This window comes from Lactuca sativa, chromosome 3 (assembly GCF_002870075.4).
Source record: "Lactuca sativa cultivar Salinas chromosome 3, Lsat_Salinas_v11, whole genome shotgun sequence".
NCBI classification, from domain to species: Eukaryota; Viridiplantae; Streptophyta; class Magnoliopsida; order Asterales; family Asteraceae; genus Lactuca; species Lactuca sativa.
This window is the reverse complement of record NC_056625.2, coordinates 298154105-298180446: the sequence shown is the minus strand read 5'-3', so window position 1 is coordinate 298180446 and position 26342 is coordinate 298154105. Positions and strand designations below refer to the sequence as shown.

Below are 26342 nucleotides of genomic sequence, written 5' to 3'. Positions count from 1 at the left end.
TCATTCCCTCCTACGGATACTGAATTCATCGGAGTGTCTTCTTAAGTCCCGCCCGAGATTGTTTCAAGTATCACTGGTACAACTGAATCAAAATATCGAAGCGACATTTCTTGCCTCAAGCATCAAGCGTCTCGTGAATCCAGGTACTAATCACTTGCGATTTGGAAGACCACTAAATGTCTTGAGTTAAGAAGCCTTTGCGATAACCGTAACAAATGTCTTCGTTTAAGAATAAAAAATATAAATTGATATAATTTCAATTACCTACAACCAAAATTGTCTTGACGTTGCTGCATCCATGAACCGCCAAATTCTCGGGTGAGTGAGATTGAGATGGTGTAAACATTTCAATGGTGTACGATACACAGAAAGATTGATAACTTAAGGGACTAAGTTATTAAGTTAGTCAATAGTATAAGGACCTCTTTCAATTTATTCTTAACTTCATTTTACTTTTAGTAATTAATTCAAAAACTCAAAAACAGAAGGAAAGGAAGTATAACGACTGAAACCCCCGCTAACTTTGCGCTCTTTCTATAAACACAAACGATCATCTGATCTATTGCCAATTTTCGTTCGTATCACGCTTGATTCTACAATTCACCACTCACCGGAATAATCTCATCGGTCACCGGAGAAAGTTTCGAGTACAGTTGGAAAAACTATTTTAGCGGTTTAGAAAGCGTCGGAAGTTTGATTCAGTAAGTCTGTCAATCGATCACGTCTGTTTCTTTGATTAAATCGCGAGTTAAGTTAATATTCTGTCAATAACATTCATAATCGAGCGAATGCTGTTTTCACTAATTACATATTACGACATGTTGTAGTAGTTATAGAGTTCAAATAATGTCATCTCGAATTTGGAATTTTACTCAATGTTTTGCATATGTGAAAATTGATCTGCTATTAACTTCGATCAGAAAGTAGAACTAGTATTTTTTTTTTCCTTTTTTGACAAACAAATCGCACAAATATAAAAAAAAATCGAAATTGAATTTGTTAATTGCATTCAGAACGGAGATGAATGTTGTTAATCATACAGTATCGTTCTTCATGTAGTGGTAAAGAGTTCAACTGACCTGTGTCAGTTTGGAACTTGACATTTAATCGATGTATGTTTGAAAGTTTATGTGGTGTAAGCTTGGCTCAGAACGTAAAATTTGATAATTCAACTGTTGTTTGGACAAGTAAATTTGCACAAATATGAATATGAATCGAAATTGATTTTGTTATCAACTTAGGGCAAGCTAGGTTTCAGTTTGATTCAGGAGAAAAAATAAATTAAGAAATGTGTACAGACTTGTAGTTAACTGTCTGTTTAGTGTTTAAGTGCAAAAAATTAAGTGAAGATGTAAATATTCACATATGTTTCTATATCTAAGTCAACAGTGATGCAATCTGGTACCTAAAGAGTAGTTTCATCATTTAATATCTGTTACTTTTCTCTGTGTTTGCTAAAGCACAAGTTTAGTATCTGTTTCTATAAGTTATAAGATTGATATGTAATGTTATGCTTTTCTTTTTGGTGAACAAGTAGATTAAAAAGCTATTCGGTTTGAAATGCAGAATCAGGGAAATGTTTTACATCAAATGCTCTTTCTTCTTGCTATTTAAGCAGTATATAACTCATTTCATGACTTCTGATGATATGAAGTAAATTGGTTATTGGTTATGACCAACCTCTTTCATGTTATTTTGGAATTGTGGAGTGTGGACCATTATCTCTTAACATATCCTCCTTGGAAAATGTCATTGTTTATAAATCCAATTTCAACAAATTTATGGTTCATCCATTTGATTGGGAATGTCAGATTAGAAGATGTGATTGTTTATAATACCCTGTTGTATGTATATCTTCGTTAAGTTTCATGTGCTATTCAAAATCATTATTATTAGTCAAATTATTATATCTGTCAACTGATGAGTGAAATTTTCTTATTCATCAGCAAATCCAATGGAGACAACATGTGTTTCTCTCATAAAAGAGTTGCAGGTTTGATTAATATTTCCTTATCTTCTGACCATTTTTATTCACTACAACCTGTTATATTCATAGTAATTTTAAAGACAACATCTCATCACACTTGTCTCTTGGACTAGAAAATATGGGATGAAGTGGGAGAGCCTGAAAAAAACAGGGACAAAATGCTTCTTGAATTGGAACAAGAATGTTTGGATGCATATCGAAGAAAAGTAGATCAGGCAAACCGTTTTAGAGCTCAACTTAGACAAGCTATTGCTGACTCACAAGCAGAACTTGCTTCCATATGTGCTTCATTAGGAGACCGATCTTTACCTATTATACAGGTCAGTAATCTTAGCATACAACCATCCTTTTGACCTTTTCTATTTCATCAATCATGATTTATAATAATTAACAAAAGGTATGCTTTTTAACATGTACAGATTGAGCCAGGTAGTTTGATAAAAGAACTTGCAGACATTTTTCCACAAGTGGAAATGATGCAGAAGAAGAAAAATGAGAGGAAGGTTCTGTTTACAGAAATTTTGGATCAAATACAAAATTTATCAAAGGAACTATTCACATCCACAAAGGACAAATCATGTCTCCCAATTCTTGATGAATCTGATTTGTCCTTGACAAGACTGGAAGAACTCAAGATTGAATTACATGCATTGGAAAAGGAAAAGGTATGATCCAAAACAAGAGAAAAATTTAAATAAAATTGACACCTGAGAAAGCATAATTTACATAACTTGTTTTTTTTTTTTTATTAATACAGAGTGATCGTTTGAAGCAAGTGTTGGACCATTTAACTACTATTCATTCAATTTGTGGAGTTCTTGGGATGGATTTCAAAATTAAAATTAATGGGATTCATCCCACTTTGGAAAATCCAGGAAGCAAAAAGAGCATAACTGATGATACAATGGAGAAGTTGTCTAATGCAGTTTGTAGGTTGAATGAGGACAAGTCAAAGAGATTGAAAAAGGTTAATTGAAATACTTTTCCATTACTATCAACAACTTGTTTATATTCATATTCTCTAATGCTAAATGCAAGAAACAACAAATCAATGAAAGTACATTGCTATTTCTTGCATCTAACACTATACTCTAACAACTGCTTCCAGGTTCAAGATCTTGCAACAACCATGGTGGGGCTCTGGAATTTAATGGACATATCAAATGATGAGCAAAAACGATTCCAAAATGTCATACGTTATATAGGTGCTTCAGAGAATGAAGTCACAGAACCCAATGCTCTCTCTTTAGAGTCCATTAAATTCGTGAGTATTTCACTAATTATATTACATAATTCAATTTTTTGATATATTATGATACTGTGTTTTCTTTTTTCAAGATCGAGTCGGAGATTTTCAAGCTGCAAAAAATGAAAGCAAGCATGATAATGGAAGTACTCCTGAAAAGGAAGACAGATTTGGAGCAAATATGCAAAGAGGCTCACATGACTGTTGTAATGCATGAAGCAATCGATTTTTCTACTGAAACCTTAGAATCTGGTAAAAATCTCAATTTTTATCATGAAAACTGAAATTTATGTTACCCTTTTCTTTCATTTGTGTATACCTATTATGATTAAATAAAATGTAGAGTAAATTACACGAACAGTCCTTATGGTTAGGGGTAATTTGCATGCTTAGTCCCTAACTTATTTTTTTAACTCGGAAGGTCCTTATTGTTTGTTTTTGTTACGCGCTTGGTCCCTACTATTTGTTGTTGTTACGCGATAGGTCCCTGTCTAACCTAAAAAGACTATTATTTAAATAGGGAAAAATGATGGGGTGGATAAGGTAAGGTGAAGGGGATGGGTTTGGGTTTGGGGGTGTGTTTATTTAAATAAATTAAAAAATCAAGGGCAAAATAGTCTTTTTAGGTAAGATAGGGACCAAGCACGTAACAAAAACAAACAATAAGGACCTTCCGAGTTAAAAAGATAAGTTAGGGACCAAACGTGCAAATTACCCTAAACCATAGGGACCATTCGTGTAATTTACTCTAAAATGTAAGTATGTTGGTATTATTGGTAACATAGTGTAGGTATGTTACTATTATGGGTAAAAGAATCATAAAGTAAGTTGCTATTTTTTGCAGGTGTAGTTGACCCTTTGTATTTGTTAGAACAAATAGACCTTCAAATGTCAAAGGTGAAGGAGGAAGCTTCAGCTAGAAAAGAGATACTTGAAAAGATTGATAAATGGTTAGCTGCATGTGAAGAGGAAACCTGGCTAGAAGAGTACAACAGGGTATGTAATATGTTCTCAACTTTCTCATTTATTTTACTTTTCTCCATTGGAAAATTTGTGATAAATAGCAATTCAATAAGGATCACAACCGTTATAATTCTGGAAGAGGGACCCATCTCCTTTTAAAACGTGCTGAGAAAGCCCGGGCTTTGGTTCATAAAATTCCTGGTATGACTCTTATATAATCAATACTAGATTCTTAGTCTCTTGTATTTTATTAATTATGTTAAAAAAAATTATATTATTTTACTAGTAAACATGATGATTTAATTTCATCCGCAATAAATACAAGTCATCAAATCAGAAACCTATGGATGAGTTTCTTTTATTTTGTCATTAGTCAAAAATAATAAACTGTGTCTCAAATGAAAATTTATTTGATGTATTACAAAGTAGACTAGGGTTTTGGCTTTTATTGACTTGTTTTTGTCCTTCTTTATTTAATAATATGAATAAAACAGCTATGGTTGAAACACTGCGTGAGAAAGCCAAATCATGGGACCAAAAAAGAGGAGTTGCATTTTCTTACGATGGTGTAAGCACTTGTTCTTCAATTCTTAGTTTGCATTTGTTACATGGGACTTGATTATGTCTTTTCGAGGGTATTTACGTCTTTTTTAGTGTGTCAGTGTTCCACACTCACATTTTTTTGCTTTGACAAAAATTTGAACTGTTTTGTCTAGTTGAAATTGGTTGATTCCAGACAATATTTTTGGAATTTTCTAGGGCTATCTTTTATGATAAAATTATAAGGGTATTTATGTCTTTTCGAGAAAGTCTCTGTCCCAACTTCATTCAATATTTTTTAAATTTTCTAAAGCTATCTTTTATGATCAAAATTATATATATCTTTTGGAGTGCTCCTTGTCCCATGGGTTACTTATTCTTTGTCTTGAGGATTAGAAGGGTATTTATGTCTTTTTTGAGTGAGTCATGCCCACATTTACTTCTTTCAATTGAACAAAAAGTTGTAATTTTTTTTTTGTCTCATTCATTTTAGAACAACACAAACAGCTTTTGTCTCGTTACATCAGTCCAAATGTCCAATGCACCAATCACAAATTGTCATCATCTATTTTAACATTGTATTCATGATCACAGGTTTCTTTACTCTCAATGCTGGATGATTACGACATCCAAAAACACAAAAAGGAACAAGAACGTCAAAAGCAAAGGGTAAAAAAAAACGAAAAATCCCCATAGATTTCTCATGTCCTTTTTGTTATCTAATCAACTTTATTATTTTTTGAAACTAGGAACAGAAGAAACTTCAAGGACAATTGATAGTTGAGCAAGAAGCACGTTTTGGGTCAAAGCCAAGTCCAATAAAGAGTGGAAAAAAGCTTATTAAAGCAGCAAGTATGATGAGTAGTAGTTCTACCGATAGACGATATTCAGTTGTTGGCTCAATGCTTAAAACTCCAAAGCTTAATCGCACTTTTTCCTCTTCTTCTTCTTCTTCTTCAAACGCTCACAATTTACATTACTCTCACCACAGTGGTGGTCATGCAAAAATCCACCCTGGTAATTCTTAAATCCATTGCCATCTTTTCAAACGTTCACAATATATAAGAATAGTACTACTATAACTCAAATTGATTATATATATATATATATATATATATATATATATATATATATATATATATATATATATAAATAAATAAATAATTGTTGTTTTCAGGCAAGAGTAATTTGAGGAGCATTTCAAATGTTAAAGCACCTACAAATCAACAAGAAACCCAAACAACACCACCACCTAGAAAACCCCTTTCTCCGGTTTTTTCATCTTTATCCACCAATAATATAAAAACCCCAACAAACACAATGACTTTACCCACAACCCCATCGTCAACATCATCCTTAATGAAAATAGGCATGACTAGTACTACCCCTGATTCAACACCTTTTGCTCCACATCATGTCGAGTATTCGTTTGAGGAGATGCGAGCTGGTCGCTTTCCTTTAAAAACCTAAGCCTAAGTAAGTAATTCCACTTCTTTTACCCTTCGTTACAAAGACTATTATATTCTTCCTTGTTTGCTTACTCTTTTTTTTTTTTTTTTTTTTTTAAAAAAAAAAAAAACGTTGGGTGTGTTGTGAAAAGATTTTGGTTTTTTGATCCGTATGTTTAGTCTGTTCAATTTTGTGTTGTTTATCTTTGTTACTAAAAATGGTCCGTGAACCACAGTTAAATAGCCACTCATGGTTCGCGAACCATTCAACAACATAGGGTCTATGGGCTTATGACATATAGCTAACATAGCTCACGTAGTTAGTGGAATTTCATTTCATGGATAGGTTTAAGATTGTGTTCTACAAAATAACTTTTATTCACACTCGACAATCCACATGCTCATACTTCTACACACTCCGTTTATTTTCATAATCGTCATCAACTAAGAGCATACAAATACATGCAATTCAATTAAGAAGTTCAAAAAAGTTGTAAAATCAATATTCGATTCATAAAATATTTTAGTAATCTCATTATTATATGTGTACGTATCCTAGCTGATTGGTTGTATCTGTTGATTCATTATTATTATTTTTAGGTTGAGGTAGGTACAAAACCGTTTGGGTATATGTTTTTTTATTGATTACGTCAAACGTCAAAATGAATATAAAACATACATAATTCGTTCTATTAATACAACTCACTAATTAAGTGATAAATATTGGTTGATATTCATGATGAAAGTATTCCATTGTTAACTTTCGATTTTATTATTTCAATATAAATCGTTTAATTTTGAATACTTTGATAATTGATATGTATAATTTTAGGTGATACAATGTATTTTTAATTCTTATATTACTTAGAACATTAACATATATTTTTAAACTTTAAGCCTTTAACATTATTTATTACTTTGAAAATCGAGAGTAGAGGTGCACGTCTCATCCGGAATCCGGATTGGCCACTAATCTGTTTGAAGGTATTAAGAGACGGTTTATATTTAATGCGGTGGATTCATTATGAATTGGACCAACGGATATTGCAAAATCAATTTTTTGACAAAATTTTGAACTTATCGTTGGGAGTTGGTAAAAAAAACAATTTTTTTTTACCAAATGGCTATTTAGTTATTTCTAGCCCTATCAAACTCCAAAATAAACATTTTACATTCCTAGACTTTTTTTTGGAAAAGAAACTTCCCTAACGAGGGTTTCCAGTCTAGTTTTCGCGCACCAACTAATCTACCGCTGTAAACATGAGGCTTTGCATCATGCCCTGAAGTCACTACAGACGAACCTCCATGACCAGAGGGACTGAGTGGTGTCAGGAGTTGAACATCGGTCAATAGGTTATCCATCATATCTTACCAAGTCACCACAACCCAAATGGTTTACATCCCTAGACTTAGTATACATACGTTTTGATTTTTACCAAATAATTTCTAGCCTAGTGGTATCATGTGTTGTCTTCTCTTTTTGAGGTTGAGGTTCAAGTTTTATCATGGACATAAGTGAAATTAATGAGTGGTTTAGGAGTAGAATAGTTTGTTGTTAAAAAAAAACATTTGTTTTGATTTTATTGGTTTTACAACACATCGAAAACTCTAAATTGAGGATAATAAGGTAGTTCAAAAGACCAATTATACTATACTTTTGAAAAGGCTAACATGGTGGAGTGGTTAATCTTTCGTGAAAAACAAGTTTGTAGAAGGCAAAAACAAAAAGAAAGGGAGGTGCTAACTTTGGTAGTGAAGGACATAACCTTCAAAAAGATTCTTAGGAAATTGTCTTTATTGCGATCGATCGAATACCATGTTATAAACTGTGATGTGTTTAACATTGATCTTGCAACGATAATGATAATATGTGAAGTCTGTTGGATTAAAGTGTCTAAGAACTTAACTAAATTGATATAAACTTAACGATTAAAAGTAAAGTCATTTTTAGGTAGTTCTCATAATAAGGAAATAGCAAGGATTGATATTGAGAGAGAGAGAGAGAGAGAGAGAGAGAGAGAGAGATTAAATAATTTATTAATATTTAATATATTATATGACTAGATGTAAGACCCATGTATTACATGAGTTAATTAAAAAAAATATATAAAAGTCTAAATTTTAAGAACTTTAGATTTATAAGAAAATAAGAAAAATAATAAATTATTAAAATTGATTTTTTTTTATCTTTTAAATTTAAATAAATAAACAAAATAAACTAATGAACTTTAATTTGAGAATTTTGAAATAAGAAGATAAGTCTATTAATGAAATTGATATTTATTTATTACTAAATTTATTGTAATTATTAAATTAAAGTATTATGTGGAATTTATTAAAAAAGAAAAACCTATAAAATGACATGTGGAAAAGAAATTAATTCAAAATAACCACAAAATGACATTTGGCAGATGGAATGAGAGTGTGGCATATAGCAAAAAAAACCTTCATTTATTAGAAAAATTAATTAAAAATAGTAATAATTAAGTGAGAATTAATCAGATTTAATTGGAGTTGATTTTGGATTAATTAGAATTAATAAAAGGTACAAGAGTTGAATTGCAATTGTCTAATAGTTAAACAATGAAGGCAATTCTAGAACCCTCCTACATATGGACGATTTTAGTGAGCTTAAGAATGGTTTTGGAAGCCTCCTGGATCAAATAAGGAAACAAGATTTGAATCAGTTTAAAATAATATTATTTTAATAGGTAAATCTAGGGTTTCAAGATTATCTGGCAACTATATAATGGGTTATATCCCTTTGTAAACCGATCCCTAGCCCCATATATAAGAGAAATCGGTTTCTCCCTCTCCCCCCTCTCTTAAATATCGATCCTAGGGTTTCCTAGGATTTTGGGTGTGACGTATTAGAGGTTATCACGCCATTGGAGGTAGTCTTTTCAAGAAAATCTACAAGAGAATTACTAGCATCAACTGTTTGGTGCTAAAGGTATGTTTACTTGTCTTGTAGTTTCGATTTTAGTAGGTTGATTGTTGTTTCATAAAGTATGTTGCTATAATAGTGAAAATGTCATAGAAGTTCTAGGTTACATGTGCCCATAAGAGTTTATGTTTAAAATCTATTGTGCAAATCTTTATGTTGTAACCTAGAAAACCCATCAAAGTCGACTGCGTGGAGTCGAACCCTAGGAATGGTGGATTGATATATGTCCAACTCGACATGTGTGCTCAAATAAGGAATGGTTTAGGGACTTTAAAGCTGTGGGCAATAGTAATAAAATCTTCATGAGCAACTCGACTACCTCATAACCCTAGGGCATCAGGAGGATTATGTTAAAGATGACGTCAGGAAAGGAGTTGACGCTTAATGAAGTGTTGTTAATGTTTCATTTTTGGTCTTTTACCCCAAGAGGAGAATCTATGAACCAAGACTGTAACACTTGAATCCCGGTAAGTTTCTTTATTGCCCTCATTGTTGTTAATGTTGCGTTTTTGGTCCTTGAGTTTTACAGGAGGCGTACCACATGGTATGCTTAGCATACAAGCTGTAAAGCGAGTACGCGAGGCGTACGTGTATGTACACGGGGCGTATATGAGTCATTTAGAAACCCTAATTTTTGGGGTTAGGCCCTATATAAACATCATTATGGACCATGAAACCCTCATTTCTCAGCCTCCATTGTCCTTATAGCCTCAAGCACGAAACCCTAAGCCTTTTCTTTGTGTTTTGAGCTCATTGTGTTCATTTTTGGTGGTTTTGGTTCATATTCAAGAAGTAGAAGCTTGGTGCAAGGTGGTGGATCAAAGAAGAGTTTGTGGATCTCGTTTATTTGCTTCATTTCCAGCTTATTTAAGGTAAAAAGATATGAAATTTTTCATTAGTGTCTTAGATCTATCATTTGTGTGTTTTGGTCCCTTTTGGCCCCAAGAATGAGATCTAGTGGTTTGATACCATTCTAGGAGCTTTGAGTTGTCACTCTTGGTGTTTCTGAGGTTCTAGATGCATAAAGTTGTCTCCTTTAAGGTTTAGATTCATCCATGCAAAAGTTTATGTCCATTTGATTAAAGTAGGGTGTTATATTTTGGATTTGGATTTTATAGGGCATGTAAAGTCACCAAGTCAATGACTTTATGGTTATAGAAGCTTATTAGGACTTGGATTTGTGGTTTGGGCTTCTGGTCTAAAGCATTAAGAGCTTAATGTTGATTTTGGCTTAATGGTTGAGTACACTTGGCGTAAAAATCATTACGCACGGCGTACAACCCAAGTTGCGTGTACGCTTAGCGTACAACTGAGTACGCCTCACGTACTCAGTCTGTTGGGCTTCGCAACTCTTGGGACTCGGTTGGGTCATTTCTTTGGACTTTCTTGCTTTGGGACTTAGTGGGCCACCCGGATTCAAGCTTTGGGCTAAGAGTTTGGACTAAGAAATTTTTTTGGGCTTTAAGGTAAGACCCATGAAGGGGTATGTGTAACGCCCGTAGATTAGGGCTAGTCAATTTAGAGACAATGAGTATAACGTCCCAAAATTTAAGACTAAAAAATTCTTTTAATAAAACATTACTTAAAGCAAAATCATCAATCCAAAACATAATCAGAGTATTAATTTCCAAACATATGTTCATTATCAGAGTAAAACATTCCCAGAATGTCTAATCAATGGTGTGTGTCATGCGATCACCCCGAGCTCTTCCTTCCGCTACCGGAAGTACCTGAAACCAAAACTGAAAACCATAAGCACGAAGCTTAGTGAGTTCCCCACCCTACCACATACCATGCATAACCACATATTGCACGTATTGGGTCACGCCCGCTATTCTGGGCCTCACCCGCTACAACGGCCCCGCTGCTCCAGGCCCCGCCTGGCTTCGAGCCCCGCTCGGATACAGATCTGTTTCACTTAGGCCTCACCCGCTAACATATAATAGCACATAATCATACCGCAAAACATAAGCTAAACATATACTAATGGATCTTGTCCTAAGGCCTCGCCTATCCTGGGCCTCGCCCTTGTCCTGCTACTGATGAGACATGGAACCCCGTCCACACTCCTACTGATAGTGAGATACGGACCCAGCCCACACTCACTCCTTCCCTAACTTGGGCCTCGCCCCTGCTCTGCTGCTAATGAGATGTGGAACACCATCCACACTCTGCTATCGGTGAGATACGGGACCTCGCCCACACTCACCTCCCTACCAGACACATACATGTATCACACAGACAACAAGTATAAACTATCATATGAACCAATCCTTGGGCACCCGCCCGCTATCAATGGACCTCGTCCTGAATATCACACTAGCATATTGTGCCTAGGGCTAACCCCCGGGTCTTCTACTTAAAACTAAGTGGGCCGGTATTGTGGCCTTAGACCCATTCACACAAAGGGAAACTCACCTGCACTTGTTGAACTTGCCGATAACCCCACTAGCTGTTGCCCAGCAACTCTCTGAACTCCTGCTCCACTAGCTCCCCGAGCTACCAATATCAATGCAACACTTAGTCTAACTGTCCTCTGAAAGTCAACTAAGTCAACTCTGGTCAACGTCAAAGTCCTGGTCAAAGTCAACCTTCCAGGTCAACCCTACTCGCCGAGTCTGCCTACTGACTCGCCGAGTTCATATGCTCAGAGTCCTTCCATTCGCGACTAGACTCGCCGAGTCAGCCCCTGACTCGCCGAGTCTACCGATTTCCGAGTCCTGACCTGTCCAACTCACCGAGTCTCCACTCGACTCACTGATTCGTGTCTCAACTCGTAGGGTTTGGGGTTTCGCGTCCTGACTCGCCGAGTCCAAGAACAAACTCGCCGAGTACAAGGCAATCTTCATCCGACTCGACGAGTTGCTCATCCCACTCGTCGAGTTGCTCCTAATCTTCATGCTACTCGCCGAGTCCACTCAACGGACTCGCCGAGTCCATTCAGATCTTCATACATGCAGAGGAATTTTGAGTCATGCATGGACTCCAAACTGTAGATCTACCCTTCCCAAGCCTATTCCTCACGTAAAGTTGCAAACTTTACGTGTAGAGAAAGGAGATCTAGGCTAAATACACCATAAACTAGGGTTTAAGGCAAGGAGGCTCCATAATCAGCTCAAGGGCAGCTACTTTATGCTTCACAAGGCCAAAGTGTGATTAGATCCGAAGTAGCAACCTCAGATCTGGCTTCTAACTCAAGTGGATAACTAATCAAGGCTAAAAAGCCCCAAAACTCACAACTAGAATAGATCTAAATGAAGGAAACGACTTAGTACCTTCAATAACTCAGAAAGGTTCCACAAACTCCAGATCTAAGGCCAATCCTTGAAGCTTCAATGATTCCCCTCTTTCTTCTTCCTTCAAATCGCCCAAAAAATGGCTTGGAAGCTTGAATGAGCAACAATGGGGCTTAGGGTTCGGTCAGTTGGGTGAAAGAGGCAGTAAAGGAACCCTAGGGGAGAGAATGAGACGTTCAAATAGGCTCCAAGTCCCGGATTTAGGGTTTTCCTCGTTCAGACCAGACTCGCCGAGTCTCCTTGGCTGACTCGCCGAGTCGGTCACTTACTCCTTGACCCGGATCCCGCTCAGACTCATCGAGTTCCTCCTTGGAATCGACGAGTCGTCCCTTAAACTTAGGGTTTCCTTTCCTTTCTTGGCCTTCCTGACTTTGGGTGTTACAACTCTCCCCCACTTAAACTACACTTCGTCCTCGAAGTTTGCTATGGCCAACCGCCTGCGATCTGCTTCCAATACTCTACTAATTGATCCAACACCAGCTGCCTACCTTCGCTGGTCTTTCGCCCGGACATTCCGACTAACATTAATCTTTACGGATAATAATCTCGGGTCAACCCTGACCCTGAACATTCTGGAAACACAACTTACTCAACTGACAATCCGTCTGGTACTCACCGAGTACTGCACTGAACCCATAGGGGTTCACCCCTTCTTTCCTTGCACGATTTCCTTGCCTTCCCAAGGCGATGCTCCGTAACCAACTATTTCCTCTGTCACTGTGAAGATCCTATCTTCACCAAATCCATTACTCCCGCTACTTCCAGTACGGGTCATTATCGCCAGTATCCACTAGGCATTTCTTTCTACTATAATTGGTGTCAAGCACCCCACGACCAACTATCTGAAATTCACCATAGACTGCTTACCAGCACTGCTACTGACTGAAAATTTCTGCTATTCCTTATCTGCCTTCCGGATGAACCGAGACCACCCTGGTCCCTATCAATCTATCAATATCTAGATTACCGGCTCCCATCGGTCGCTAGCCCCAACACAACTCCTAGTCGCTCCCAGCGACTTTCGAAGAACTGCAACTACCTATAACTGCTTAATCTATTATGCCATTCAGGCACTACAATCCTGGGATCCTCGATCCCCTAACTGACACTACGGACCCTACCAGGTCTCACCTGTGCTATTAAAACTCACGGGCCTCACCCACGGGTCTCACCCGCCTCTATCTTTCTAGTCTCACTTATCTAACCACTCTCGCACGGGCCCGCCCACGGGTCTCACCCAATCATATTGCTAAGCAATCCCTGCTCTCAGGTCTCACCTATACTGCTACTCTCATACGGGCCTCGCCTACTCCGCTAACTAGGAGATACGGGCCTCCGCCCATACTCCGCTAACTAGCTGCTAGGGAATGCCACGACTTACCCGCAGTCTTACAACACCTTCCACCACTAACTGCTAGTGAATGCTACGGCTGCCCCGTAGTCTTACAACACCTTCCACCACTGACTGCTAGTGAATGCTACGGCGGCCCCGTAGTCTTACAACACTTTCCACCACTGACTGCTGCTGAAGAAGGCTGCAGCTCTCCCGCCGCTCTACCATGCTCTACATGTTGCCTCTGCCGCTAACTACTAACACGAAAGCATCCCATGCTATCTGTCCTTAAGATATTCATTCCGACTCACTCGAGTCCTACAGGCGATCCTCCAACCTAAATTCCGAACCACGTACTCACCATCACCATTACACGCACGAACTGATAGGGAGTTTCTCAAACTCCCAACCCTGAACTACTCAATCCATCAAACGTTGTACTACCTCTTTTCCTTCTCAGAAACCGTGTACTCATTATGGATTTGCGTGCTCTTACCCTTGTACACACGGAGGATTCTCCCCCACTTCGATCCTGCTTACACCTCGCTGCTCAATGAATAGAAATCCCAATCCTTGCTACCATTCCATAATCAATCTGCTGAGGAATCCCAAGCTTACCATAACTAGGGATCTAACCAGTCCATTTCTAAAACTTATACGGCTCCGAACTAGCAAGACATATCAAGTCCCTCCAAGGCATGCTACAGTTACTGCACCCTAAGTAACCTTCTCCAATAGAATCCATCCCTTAACTACTATCCAAATATCCAAGGTATGCAGATGGCATATAACTCGATCACAAGCAAGTCGCACAAAATAAAATACTCATACCGATAATGATGCAGAACCATAACAATATAATCATGCACAAATAAAAGAACAGAAAACGGAAGTCGCATACCTGCAACGTCCGACGCTGCTCGCGTCTCCAGGGTAGTCATCTGAAAAGCCCTGCCTCCTACCGCAGGCGCCTCCGCATGGCCCTGACGACCGTCCATGATCCTCAAAGTTGCAGGGGCGGGTGCCATCACCCGTCGTGCCGAAAACAAACTGGGGCACTGGGCCTTCTTGTGGCCCCGCTGATTGTAGTGAAAATATATCAAGTCTGATCCTTGTGTGGTGGTAACAGTACAATCCCTGCCAAAATGACCAGTCCGACCGCACTTGAAGCAGCCAGACTCACCACCGCTACCACTCCTGCACGCGCCCCCCATGCGCCCTGCTACACTTCCCGCACCGGCTGTGGTCCTGATAATCCCTCGATCTCGAATCTAATCCCTTGGGCCTTTTTCCCGAGCCTGTGGCTACCTGAACCTCATTCGGCTTCCTCTTCCGGATCTGCTCCAAGTCAATCTCCCTCTCTCTAGCCCGAGAGATCATATCTTCCAGCGTCTTACAGTTGGACCTGCTCACGAACTCCCTGATGTCAGCCCTCAACATCTCGTGATATCGGGCCTTCTTCATCTCCTCATCCGCGACATACTGCGGAACAAGAAGGGCCCTCTCCCTGAACTTGGTGGTGATCTCCGCCACAGTCTCAGTGGTCTGCGTCAAATCCTAAAACTCTCGTGCCAACTGCTGCACCTCGATAATTGGCGAAAATCCGCCATGAACCTGGCTGAAAAATCATCCCATGTCATCGCGTCCAACACGGCATCATCACCCAAAGCATGACAAATCTCTTCCCACCAATCTCTCGCTCTATCCTTCAGAAAACAGGAAGCGACTCTGACCTTGTCCCCCTCGGGACACCGGCTCGTACGGAATGCATTGGCAACATCAGCCAACCATCTGCTGCTATTGATGGGGTCCCTAGCCCCATGATAATCTGGTGCCCCGCAAGCCCTGGACTCTCGAAATGTCAAAGTACGCGCTCCCATCAAAGCCATCATCTCGGTACGGAAGGCTCCCAGCCTCTCATCCAAAATCTCCAATATACTCTTCTTGACCGTGCCAAAGATCACATGAGTCTGGTCTAGAATATTGCGCGTAACCTCCACTGATATCAACTCCCTCATTCGCTCCTTGAGCTGCTCAGCTCCTGAACCCGAGCCTGATCCCTCCCCGGCGCCTGATCCGCCAACTGGTCTCTCTCGCAACGTCACCATGCTGACATACATAACACACAACTATCAATATACACATCACTACTGAGAGATCATACACGCACTACAAGTTCCCCGGTCTCATCTCGGCTTTTCCCGAATCGAGTATGGATCCTCTGCTTTCAGTAGTACGGCCCCATACTACCTTCCACATCTATCCGTACTTTCCTCGGGAACTGCTTCAACTCCACCAGGTCCCTTTCCTACTACTACTGCTCCCAGCACTACCTCATCCTAGGCTTATCCTAGGGAAACCTCTGACTCAAACCAAACCAGTCCTCAGCCGCTGAAGGCCTCCTTGTGATGTCAATTAGCCATCACCTGGATACCATCACATGTGACGAGGCTCAGATAATCCTTCGAGTAAAAGACTCGTCCCTACAACGGTTGGACTCAAACAAGAGCTGCGCAATAGGGCCAAATCCAGCACTCTGAGATTATTCAACCCTGATTACATGTGACGTGACGCATCCACCTAATGACTAACTCCCATCACTCGGAATCCCACATTGCACCAAGCAAGCAGCATCCAGACAAGAGAAAATCTAACCATAACATACTCAAGCAATCATAATATCATACCAAGAATCTGTACTAGCATGCAACACAAGCTCATAAACTCAGGCATAACCTAAACAGGCTATCCTACTACTGTCTAATCAGCACTATCATGCAACTTAAAGCACATATAACAAGCACATAAGGCATCCTCCCTAGATCCTTAGTCCTAATCTAGCATGTTGTTCTATTAACTGATAATCAAAACATAAACTTGTATGGGTATTTTGGGGTACTTACTTGAGCTCGACCGATTGCATGCACCACACCCTTTTCTCTAATCAAAATTCTTTTCTTTCTACATTCTTTTTGCTTTTCTAAAACTTTTTTCTTTCTCAAAACTCTCTTTTTACAATCTGTCTTTACATTTTGAAAACTTCTATACCAATTCCTCAGTTTGAGTTCAGACACACCCGAGAGCATGTCCGAATCCCTCAAACCAAGGCTCTGATACCAACTTGTAACGTCCCAAAATTTAAGACTAAAAATTTCTTTTAATAAAACATTACTTAAAGCAAAATCATCAATCCAAAACATAATCAGAGTATTAATTTCCAAACATATGTTCATTATCAGAGTAAAACATTCCCAGGCTGTCTAATCAATGGTGTGTGCCATGTGATCACCCCGAGCTCTTCCCTCCGCTACCGGAAGTACCTGAAACCAAAACTGAAAACCGTAAGCACGAAGCTTAGTGAGTTCCCCACCCTACCACATACCATGCATAACCACATACTGCACGTACTGGGCCACACCCGCTATTCTGGGCCTCGCCCGCTACAACGGCCCCGCCTGGCTTTGAGCCCCGCTCGGATACAGATCTATTTCACTTAGGCCTCGCTTGTCACAGGGCCTCGCCCGCTAACATATAATAGCACATAATCATACCGCAAAACATAAGCTAAACATATACTAATGGATCCTGTCCTAAGGCCTCGCCTATCCTGGGCCTCGCCCTTGTCCTGCTACTGATGAGACATGGAACCCCGTCCACGCTCCTACTGATAGTAAGATATGGGCCCAGCCCACACTCACTCCTTCCCTAACTTGGGCCTTGCCCCTGCTCTGCTGCTAATGATATGTGGAACACCATCCACACTCTGCTATCGGTGAGATACGGGACCTCGCCCACACTCACCTCCCTACCAGGCACATACATGTATCACACAGACAACAAGTATAAACTATCATATGAACCAATCCTTGGGCACCCGCCCGCTATCAATGGACCTCGTCCTGAATATCACACCATATTGTGCCTAGGGCTAACCCCCGGGTCTTCTACTCATAACTAAATGGGCCGGCATTGTGGCCTTAGACCCATTCACACAAAGGGAAACTCACCTGCACTTGCTGAACTTGCCGATAACCCCACTAGCTGCTGCCCAACAACTCTCTGAACTCCTGCTCCACTAGCTCCCCGAGCAACCAATATCAATGCAACATTTAGTCTAACTGTCCTCTGAAAGTCAACTAAGTCAACTCTAGTCAACGTCAAAGTCCTGGTCAAAGTCAACCTTCCAGGTCAACCCTACTCGCCGAGTCTGCCTACCGACTCGCCGAGTTCATATGCTCAGAGTCCTTCCATTCGCGACTAGACTCGCCGAGTCAGCCCCTGACTCGCCGAGTCTACCGATTTCCGAGTCCTGACCTGTCCAACTCACCAAGTCTCCACTCAACTCACTGATTCGAGTCTCAACTCGTAGGGTTTGGGGTTTCGCGTCCTGACTCGCCGAGTACAAGACAATCTTCATCCGACTCGACGAGTTGCTCATCCCACTCGTCGAGTTGCTCCTAATCTTCATGCTACTCGCCGAGTCCACTCAACGGACTCGCCGAGTCCATTCAGATCTTCATACATGCAGAGGACTTTTGAGTCATGCATGGACTCCAAACTATAGATCTACCCTTCCCAAGCATATTCCTCACGTAAAGTTGCAAACTTTACGTGTAGAGAAGGAGATCTAGGCTAAATACATCATAAACTAGGGTTTAAGGCAAGGAGGCTCCATAATCAGCTCAAGGGCAGCTACTTTATGCTTCACAAGGCCAAAGTGTGCTTAGATCCGAAGTAGCAACCTCAGATCTGGCTTCTAACTCAAATGGATAATTAATCATGGCTAAAAAGCCCCAAAACTCACAACTAGAATAGATCTAAATGAAGCAAACGACTTAGTACCTTCAATAACTCAGAAAGATTCCACAAACTCCAGATCTAAGGCCAATCTGGTGGGCGTCGAGACCACCAAATAAAAAAAAAAAAAAAAAAAAAAAAACCTCAATACGACGACATACAAAAATGAATTGTAATAGCGGTAAAAGGGATCTAATCCACAGGGATTGGTTCGAATCAAATCTATGCATTCAGTTCTCCGAAATAAATATATACAATGATATGGGGGTTTTCAAATGTTAAATGCGATAAAAAAACTATTTTATAAAAATAACAAAAATGGAAAAATACAAAATCTATAATATAAAACGTTCCAATATCGGGATAAATCACAAGTTCAATTAGTTGACTAATCATCATAATTTTGTGGTGCAATGAGTTTAATGGATACTAATTTGGCTATAGCAATCTAAGAAGCTTGAGACCACCTAGACTTTTCTTAGTTAATACAATGGTTAGAGAAGCTCATAACACATTTTCTTAGTTAAAGTCATAATTTCCATGAAGCATGTAATTAATGAAAATTAACTAGCATTAAGATTTAAAAGTCACCAAATCCAAGAGGAGTCAAAATACTTTCACTACCATGTTGGAGAAAATATTTTCATGATTGTGTGAAAGAAAAACAATCACAAAAACCATTTGTTGCTTGTTAATTTGAAGATCTATTACGTAATCAAGAAATTAACCAACTAATTAAACATTCACATATCTAAACTCATGATTAAAGACATATGAACATCGATAGATGTTTCACTAAAAAATATTTCATAGCATGCCATCAAAACCACATAAAACTATTCCTAATCAATTAATTGTTCCATAGATTCACCCGATATTGAAAATAAAAACTAACACATAATAATAATAACAATAAAATTGATAGAAATTATACCAATACCGATTACGAAATGAAGATGACAAAGCTTCTTGAAATCGTCACTTCTTGTTGCTCCAAAAACTTCATCCATAATCCAAGTATTAATACAAAAATTAACCTAATCTAATTACAAAGATAAATGAATCACAAGACAATAAAATCAATGATAAAGATATCAATGATAATAGTGTTTAATTTCCAAAAATAAAGAAAGAAGAATCCAATGGAGAAAAACCCCCCACTTCTTTTCTTCTGCCGGCGAAAAAAAATGAAGATGCCCTACTATTTTTGTGCCCTTGATTTGCTGCGTTTCCAAGTTACACAATAAGCCATAGTGGGCTCAACTAAATGAAACATGGACTGCTGGATTAAATCTCAAAATGAGCTGCCATATAAATTAATTGGGCTATTTAAATGGGTTGCTGGACAGCCTTTTGTACTGTTGTTCGTCAGACCAAAAACCCGACCAAAACATGTCTGAATCAGCTCATTTTTTGTGAGATTGAAGATCAACGAGTTATGAAGACTCCTGTAAATTTTCAGCTCAATCGGACATCGTTTGCCCCTCCGTCTGATCGCTTGAAGAGAGTCGCGCAAAGCTGTCAAAATCCGAAAAATTAATTTATATCGCTTTGTTTTTCTTTTCGCTCCCGGATTTTGCTATGAGATTTCAATTGTGGCTGCAAGGTATTCAATGTGGCTTTAACAATGCTCCAAAATACCACCTTGCTCGTACAAATCTGCACAAAAATTGCTTAAACGAGTAAAAATATTCAAAACAATAAATCTAACGATTTAATGCAAAAAGAATATTAAAAATGCTAAAAGTAAAAGAAAACGATTGCTAAAATATATACAAAAAATCAAGCTATCACAATCCTTGAAGCTTCAATGATTCCCCTCTTTCTTCTTCCTTCAAATCGCCCAAAAAATGGCTTGGAAGCTTGAATGAGCAACAATGGAGCTTAGGGTTCGGTGTTCTGGGTGAAAGAGGCAGTAAAGGAACCCTAGGGGAGAGAATGAGACGTTTAAATAGGCTCCAAGTCCCGGATTTAGGGTTTTCCTCGTTCAGACCAGACTCGCTGAGTCGGTCACTTACTCCTTGACTCGGGTCCCGCTCGGACTCGCCGAGTTCCTCCTTGGACTCGACGAGTCTTCCCTTAAACTTAGAGTTTCCTTTCTTTTCTTGGCCTTCCTGACTTTGGGTGTTACAATGAGCATCAAAAATGACTTTTTGATGGAAGATTATTTAGAAGGTGTAATATTAACTAAGTTGTAGTATATGTTACAAGGATTTCGTACATATAAAGAATGCCGAAATCCGAGTTATAACGAAGAAGTTATGACCTGTCGAAGTTTCGCGACAGAACCTGCACGACACAACGCGACGTAAACAGTGAATTTACGTTAGAGCGATATTTGACCTTATCAATCTAAACGAAAGTCGTAGAATATGTTAAACCGAGAGCGTGCATGAAAAGAACGCCCAAATCTGACTCCATATGAGGAAGTTATGATTTTTCGAAGTTTCGGCTTAGCAGTGTACAGCCCGAAGTTCGAATATGATATCGAGCGATATTTAGCAGAAACAATCTAAACGAGAATCGAAGATCTCATTTATAGTAGTCCAACGGTAAAAAGACAGACGAAAACGGAGTTCAGATGAAGGAGTTATGAATTTCTAGCAGAGTTTTCCTGTCTCGGCCTACTAAAAATAATATAATAAAAATACAGTCAAAATTAGCCGACGAGGTCTAAATGAAAGTTGTAGATCTTGTTTTTACCTACGCGTCGATATAAAGAACGTCGAAAACGGAGTTCATATGCGAAAGTTATGAATTTCTGAAGTTCGGGGCGTGAAACCCCAAAACTATCAGTGTTCACGACGTGAAAACAGTGTTCACGACGTGAACTAACTTCTGGCGCTTCTGGAGCCTGACATATAAAGTGGACGATGACGTATGCAATGACGTTCAAGCCCACAACGTGAAAACACTGTTCACGACGTGAAAATCGAAAAATCAGCCCTATAAATAGAATCGAAGGGCAGTCGGGTTTTGGTTGCTAATTCCTTCACTCTCTCACTCTCGATACCCTCTCTAGCTGTCTTGAAGTACCCCCGAAGCCCTGGTATCATCCCGATACCCGAAGCGAGTCCCGAAGCCCGAAGATCCCGAGAAGAAAAGAGTTTCCAAGACGAAGCTCTGTCCGTGAGAAACCCGGTGTGTGAAGATATCCCGGTTTCACCGAAGAGTTACTACTTGGAGAGCCGTAGTGTTGTCCGATAATCGTATTATCAAATGAGTGTATAGTTACTTTCTTCTAACACATAAATATGAAGTATTTGCTATAAAATACGTGCTATGTGTTTATATATTGTTGTTTATTTGAGATGAGTATGGTATGGATGTTTTATATAGTTTTTAAATGAGGTAAACTGTATATGTATTTATATCTACAAATATGTTAGGTAGAACATGTGTAGATGATATAGTTGGTGTGTGATGAAAGATGGTATGAGTGAACCTTGGCAGCTATTGTCTTAGTGCCTAATAAAGAACCTTGGCAGCTATTGTCTTAGTGCCTAACAAAGAACCCTGGCAGCTATTGTCTTAGTGCCTAACAAAGAACCTTGGTAGCTATGGATTTAGTACCGTATAGATAAACCTTGGTGACTATGGAGTTAGCGCCTGTTAAGTGAACCTTGGTGACTATGGAGTTAACGCCTAATAGCTATGGATTTAGTACCTGAGAGATAAATGTTGGTAACTATGGACTTAGTACTTGATAGATAAACTTTGGCAGCAATGGACTTCGTGCCAATCCATTAGGTTAATCCTTAGGAATGAATGAATGAAGGATAGTTGATTCTTAGGATAAAACTTTAAGAGTAAAGAAGATAATGGGGATGGGTAAATGGGTTGATTGTTTGATAATTGAATATAATAATTATATTGTTATGGGTTGAAAATCTTATATGCTCACCAGACTCCTGAGCCTGACCCTCTCAGTTTTCTTTGTATCACAGGTTATGGCACAAGAGCATAAGTTGGCTGACATAACGAGAGATTTTGGATTATAGGCCAGTAGTTATAAATAACTGTTGTAAGGTCTATTTTGTTATGTTTATGCTTTTCGTCTGTATTGAACATGACATCCCGAGATTTTGATATATAATGAAAATACATTTCTTTGAAGAAATGCTTTGAAATTTTTTTTATCATATTTTGTTTTGGGAACAAATTACGCAACTGCTTTTTTTAAAAGATTACTCTGATTTTAAAAACAAAGCATAAAGTTTTGTAACTGTAATTAGAAATGATTAATAAAAAATAGTAACCACCACCGTAAGGTGGTGGCCGCCGCCGTGTGTCGCCGTTGACCACCACTACCCAAGGTGGTAGTGGGTGGTTCCCCACAAGAAAAACCCTAATGGACCTAGCCAAAACCCTAATGGGCTTAAAGATTAATTTTGGGCCTATTGGGCCATGTTTGGGTGGAAAACCCTAATTGTGAGTATTTGGGCCTTGGACTTTTTTGGACCCACTTTTGAGCCATTGGGATTTGATTGTGTATTAAGCCCAAATATCACATATTACTTATCTAGTAGAGTAAATGACTTAATGGATTAAGTCCTTAATGGGTTAAGTAAGAAACACTTAACCCTAATCGTCATTTTATGTGAAACCCTAGTTTCACTTGGGCCTTGAGTTGGGTCTTTTGATTGGGCTTTGGTAATTGGTTTATTAATGGGCCATCCAAGAATAATCAAATGAAATAGAGTAATTAGTTGGGCTTTAGGGTAAGGCCCATTTGAAGGATTGGGCCCAATTTGGAAAATTAGGCAATAGTTTGGGCTTAGATGGTTGTATGATATTGGGCCCTTAGAATGAGACATGTTGGACTGGACTGAACAATTAGGCCTTAAGGGAAATCCATGTAGAGGTTTGGGCCCAATTTGGAAAATTGGGCCATAGTTGGGCCTTGGTCCATTATTAGACTTTTGGGCCTTTGGATCGGGCCTTATGCTTGAGTCAAGCTAAGTTACGGGGTAAAGTAGTCTTTTACCCCAAGCATGGATTTATGAATATGTGTTAGAACCCAATTATTAATTGGGTGTTATTTTGATATTGACAGATCAAGAATCTGTCATCGTCTCATCGAGCAGCTATGGTTCTATCAGTAGGACTTCAGCAGTGTGAGTTGAGTTCTCTTCCAGTAGGAACGTGTCTAAGGCCACAATGTCGGCCCGTTTAGATGTTAGTAGTACCGGACTTCAGTCTGATGTCGGGCGGGGCACGATGCAGTGATTTAGCTTACATGTTAGATGTTAGTACTACCGGACTTCGGTCCGATGCCGGGTAGGGCCCGATGTAGTGAATTAGCTTGCATGTTATATGTTATGTGTTCCGGACTTCGGTCTGATGCCAGGGAAATCCCGAGAAGTAGTTATGTATGCTTGATGTCTTTGTGATTCATGCATGTTTATGTCATGTGTTATATGTTCCGGGCTTCGGTCCGATGTCGGGCAAGCCCGATGCAGTATGCACGATAATGTTATATGTTTATGTTTTGTTATGTTCAATACATTCTGGATTTCGGTCTGATGCAGTGTGCGGGGCCCAAGTTATTCCGAACTTCGGTCCGATGTCGGGCGGGGCCCGATGCAGTGGGTGGGGCCCAAGTTATTCTGGACTTCGGTCCGTTTCCGGGCAGGGCCAAATGCAGTCGGCGGGGCCCAAGTTAGTCCGGACTTTAGTTCGATGTCGGGCGGGTCCCGATGCAGTGGGCAAGGCCCAATATGTGCTATATGTGTTATTGTATGGTATGTTGTAGTATGGGGAGACTCACTAAGCTTCGTGCTTACAGTTTTCAGTTTTGGTTTCAGGTACTCAGTTTTCAAAAGAGGAGATCAGGAAGATTGCAGTGCACACACCATTCGTTCAGCCTGGGATGTTTATACTCTGATATACATGACAATTGTTATATTATTCTGGGATACTTTATTATGATTTTTCTATAACGTATGATGATTATGGTTTTATTACTGATTTTAAACGAAATTTTCAGACTGTATTTTTGGGATGTTTCATCAAGTCGTGAGTAACATAAACCCAACCAAATTAGAAATTATTAGGGATCAATCATGTTCTTAGGTATGAGGGAGGGACTTCAGCTGCTCGGACCATGTGAAAGATGTAAGCAGAAGACGTGAAGTAAAAACCACAGAGGCGTCGCTTATTGTGAGGAGGAAAACAATCGATTAAAAGAGATAAATATATAGAAGATATATATGTACTAAATTATCAATCTAGTGTTGAGAGCTTGTAGAGGATGACTCATGCTCTACATAAGCAAGAGTCAACCACAATCAAGAGGCGTGAAGCAACCTTGGGGGAAATAAACCAAGAAGCAACAAAAGCTTTAGGGAAAACGCCGACTCTTAATCGATCGCAAGGAAGGGTTGCAATCGGCGGTGGGAAGTCGCTGAGTTTCTTCTCTTTAGTGGTGATGTTCCAGGCAGGAAACGAAGGTGAATGGTAGACATCAGGAGCGATCCTCAGGGGGGTGACTCTTGGCAGCTTAATCGAAAGTAACAGCCTCCTCATTTTGATTTCATCATCCCGGTAGGTGAAAAAGAAGAAGCGTAGGAAATATAAGAGAGGATATAAGATATATATATATATATATATATATATATATATATATATATATAGAGAGAGAGAGAGAGAGAGAGAGACTAGGTCAAATATATTTACTTTATTTCCTTAATTTCAAGATTTCAATTAAATGATTTCCTTAAGTAAAAGTACAAAAGGACCAAAATACCCTTTAATGATTTATTTAATTATTTATTATTTCTTGAATTCTCATTGGTGCATTTAGGCACACAATAGTTGCTATAAACATTTGAACCTAGCTCATAGATTGTATGTGTAAAGTAGGCGAGGCCCGATGATAGGTGGGGCCTAAGAATAACAAATTTGTAAATCGATGCCAGATGGGGCCCGATGCCAGGCGGGGGTGTAACACCCAAAGTCTGGAAGGCATGGAAAGGAAAGATAACCCAAATTTTAAGGGACGACTCGGCGAGTCCAAGGAGGAATTCGGCGAGTCCGAGCGGGATCCGGGTCGAGGAGTAAGTGACCGACTCGGCTAGTCGGCTAAGGAGACTCGGCGAGTCTGGTCTGTGCGAGGAAAACCCTAAATTCGGGACTTGGAGCCTATTTAAACGTCTCATTCTCTCCCTTAAGGTTCCTTTACTGCCTCTTTCACCCAGAACATCAAATCCTAAGCCCCATTGTTGCCCATTCAAGCTTCCAAGCCATTTTTGGGTGATTTGAAGGAAGAAGAAGAAGGGGAATCATTGAAGCTTCAAGGATTGGCCTTAGATCTGAAGATTGGGGAAACTCTCTGAGTTATTGAAGGTATTAAGTCGTTTCCCTCCTTTAGATCTATTATGGTTGTGAGTTTTGGGGGCTTTTTAGCCATGATTAGCTATCCATTTGAGTTAGAAGCCAGATCTGAAGTTGCTACTTCGGATCTAAGCATATTATGCTCTTGAGAAGCATGAGGTATCTGTCCTTGAGTTGATTATGGAGCCTCTTTGCCTTAAACCCTAGTTTATGGTGTATTTTGCCTAGATCTCCTTCTCTACACGTAAAGTTTGCAACTTTACGTAAGGAATAGGCTTGGGAAGGGTAGATCTATAGTTTGGATTTCAAGCATGACTCAAAAGTCCTCTGCATGTATGAAGATCTGAATAGACTCGGCGAGTCCTTTGAGTGGACTCGGCGAGTAGCATGAAGATTGAAGGAACTCGACGAGTGGGATGAACAACTCGTCAAGTCGGATGAAGTTGGGCA

The 26342-nt window shown here is 39.3% G+C and overlaps 1 protein-coding gene across 4 annotated transcripts; it reads left to right on the top strand.

Moving 5' to 3' along the window:
* On the top strand, positions 1 to 24552 carry LOC111921627 (65-kDa microtubule-associated protein 3). 4 transcript variants are annotated; one of them, XM_052769593.1, is made up of 14 exons: positions 1 to 143; positions 1947 to 1993; positions 2101 to 2307; positions 2407 to 2652; positions 2745 to 2954; positions 3096 to 3251; positions 3326 to 3485; positions 4078 to 4229; positions 4310 to 4397; positions 4691 to 4764; positions 5331 to 5405; positions 5486 to 5753; positions 5914 to 6212; positions 22505 to 22663. In XM_052769593.1, exons 2-13 carry the CDS (start codon positions 1955 to 1957, stop codon positions 6204 to 6206), a joined length of 1968 nt encoding a protein of 655 aa, XP_052625553.1. In that variant the 5' UTR covers positions 1 to 143; positions 1947 to 1954; the 3' UTR covers positions 6207 to 6212; positions 22505 to 22663. The 4 variants fall into 4 exon arrangements, with proteins under 4 accessions (XP_052625553.1, XP_052625552.1, XP_023772977.1 ...); XM_052769592.1 differs by lacking the exons at positions 1 to 143; positions 22505 to 22663 and adding exons at positions 499 to 701; positions 24365 to 24552; XM_023917209.3 differs by lacking the exon at positions 1 to 143 and adding an exon at positions 499 to 701.
* Positions 24553 to 26342: the final 1790 nt, after the last annotated feature.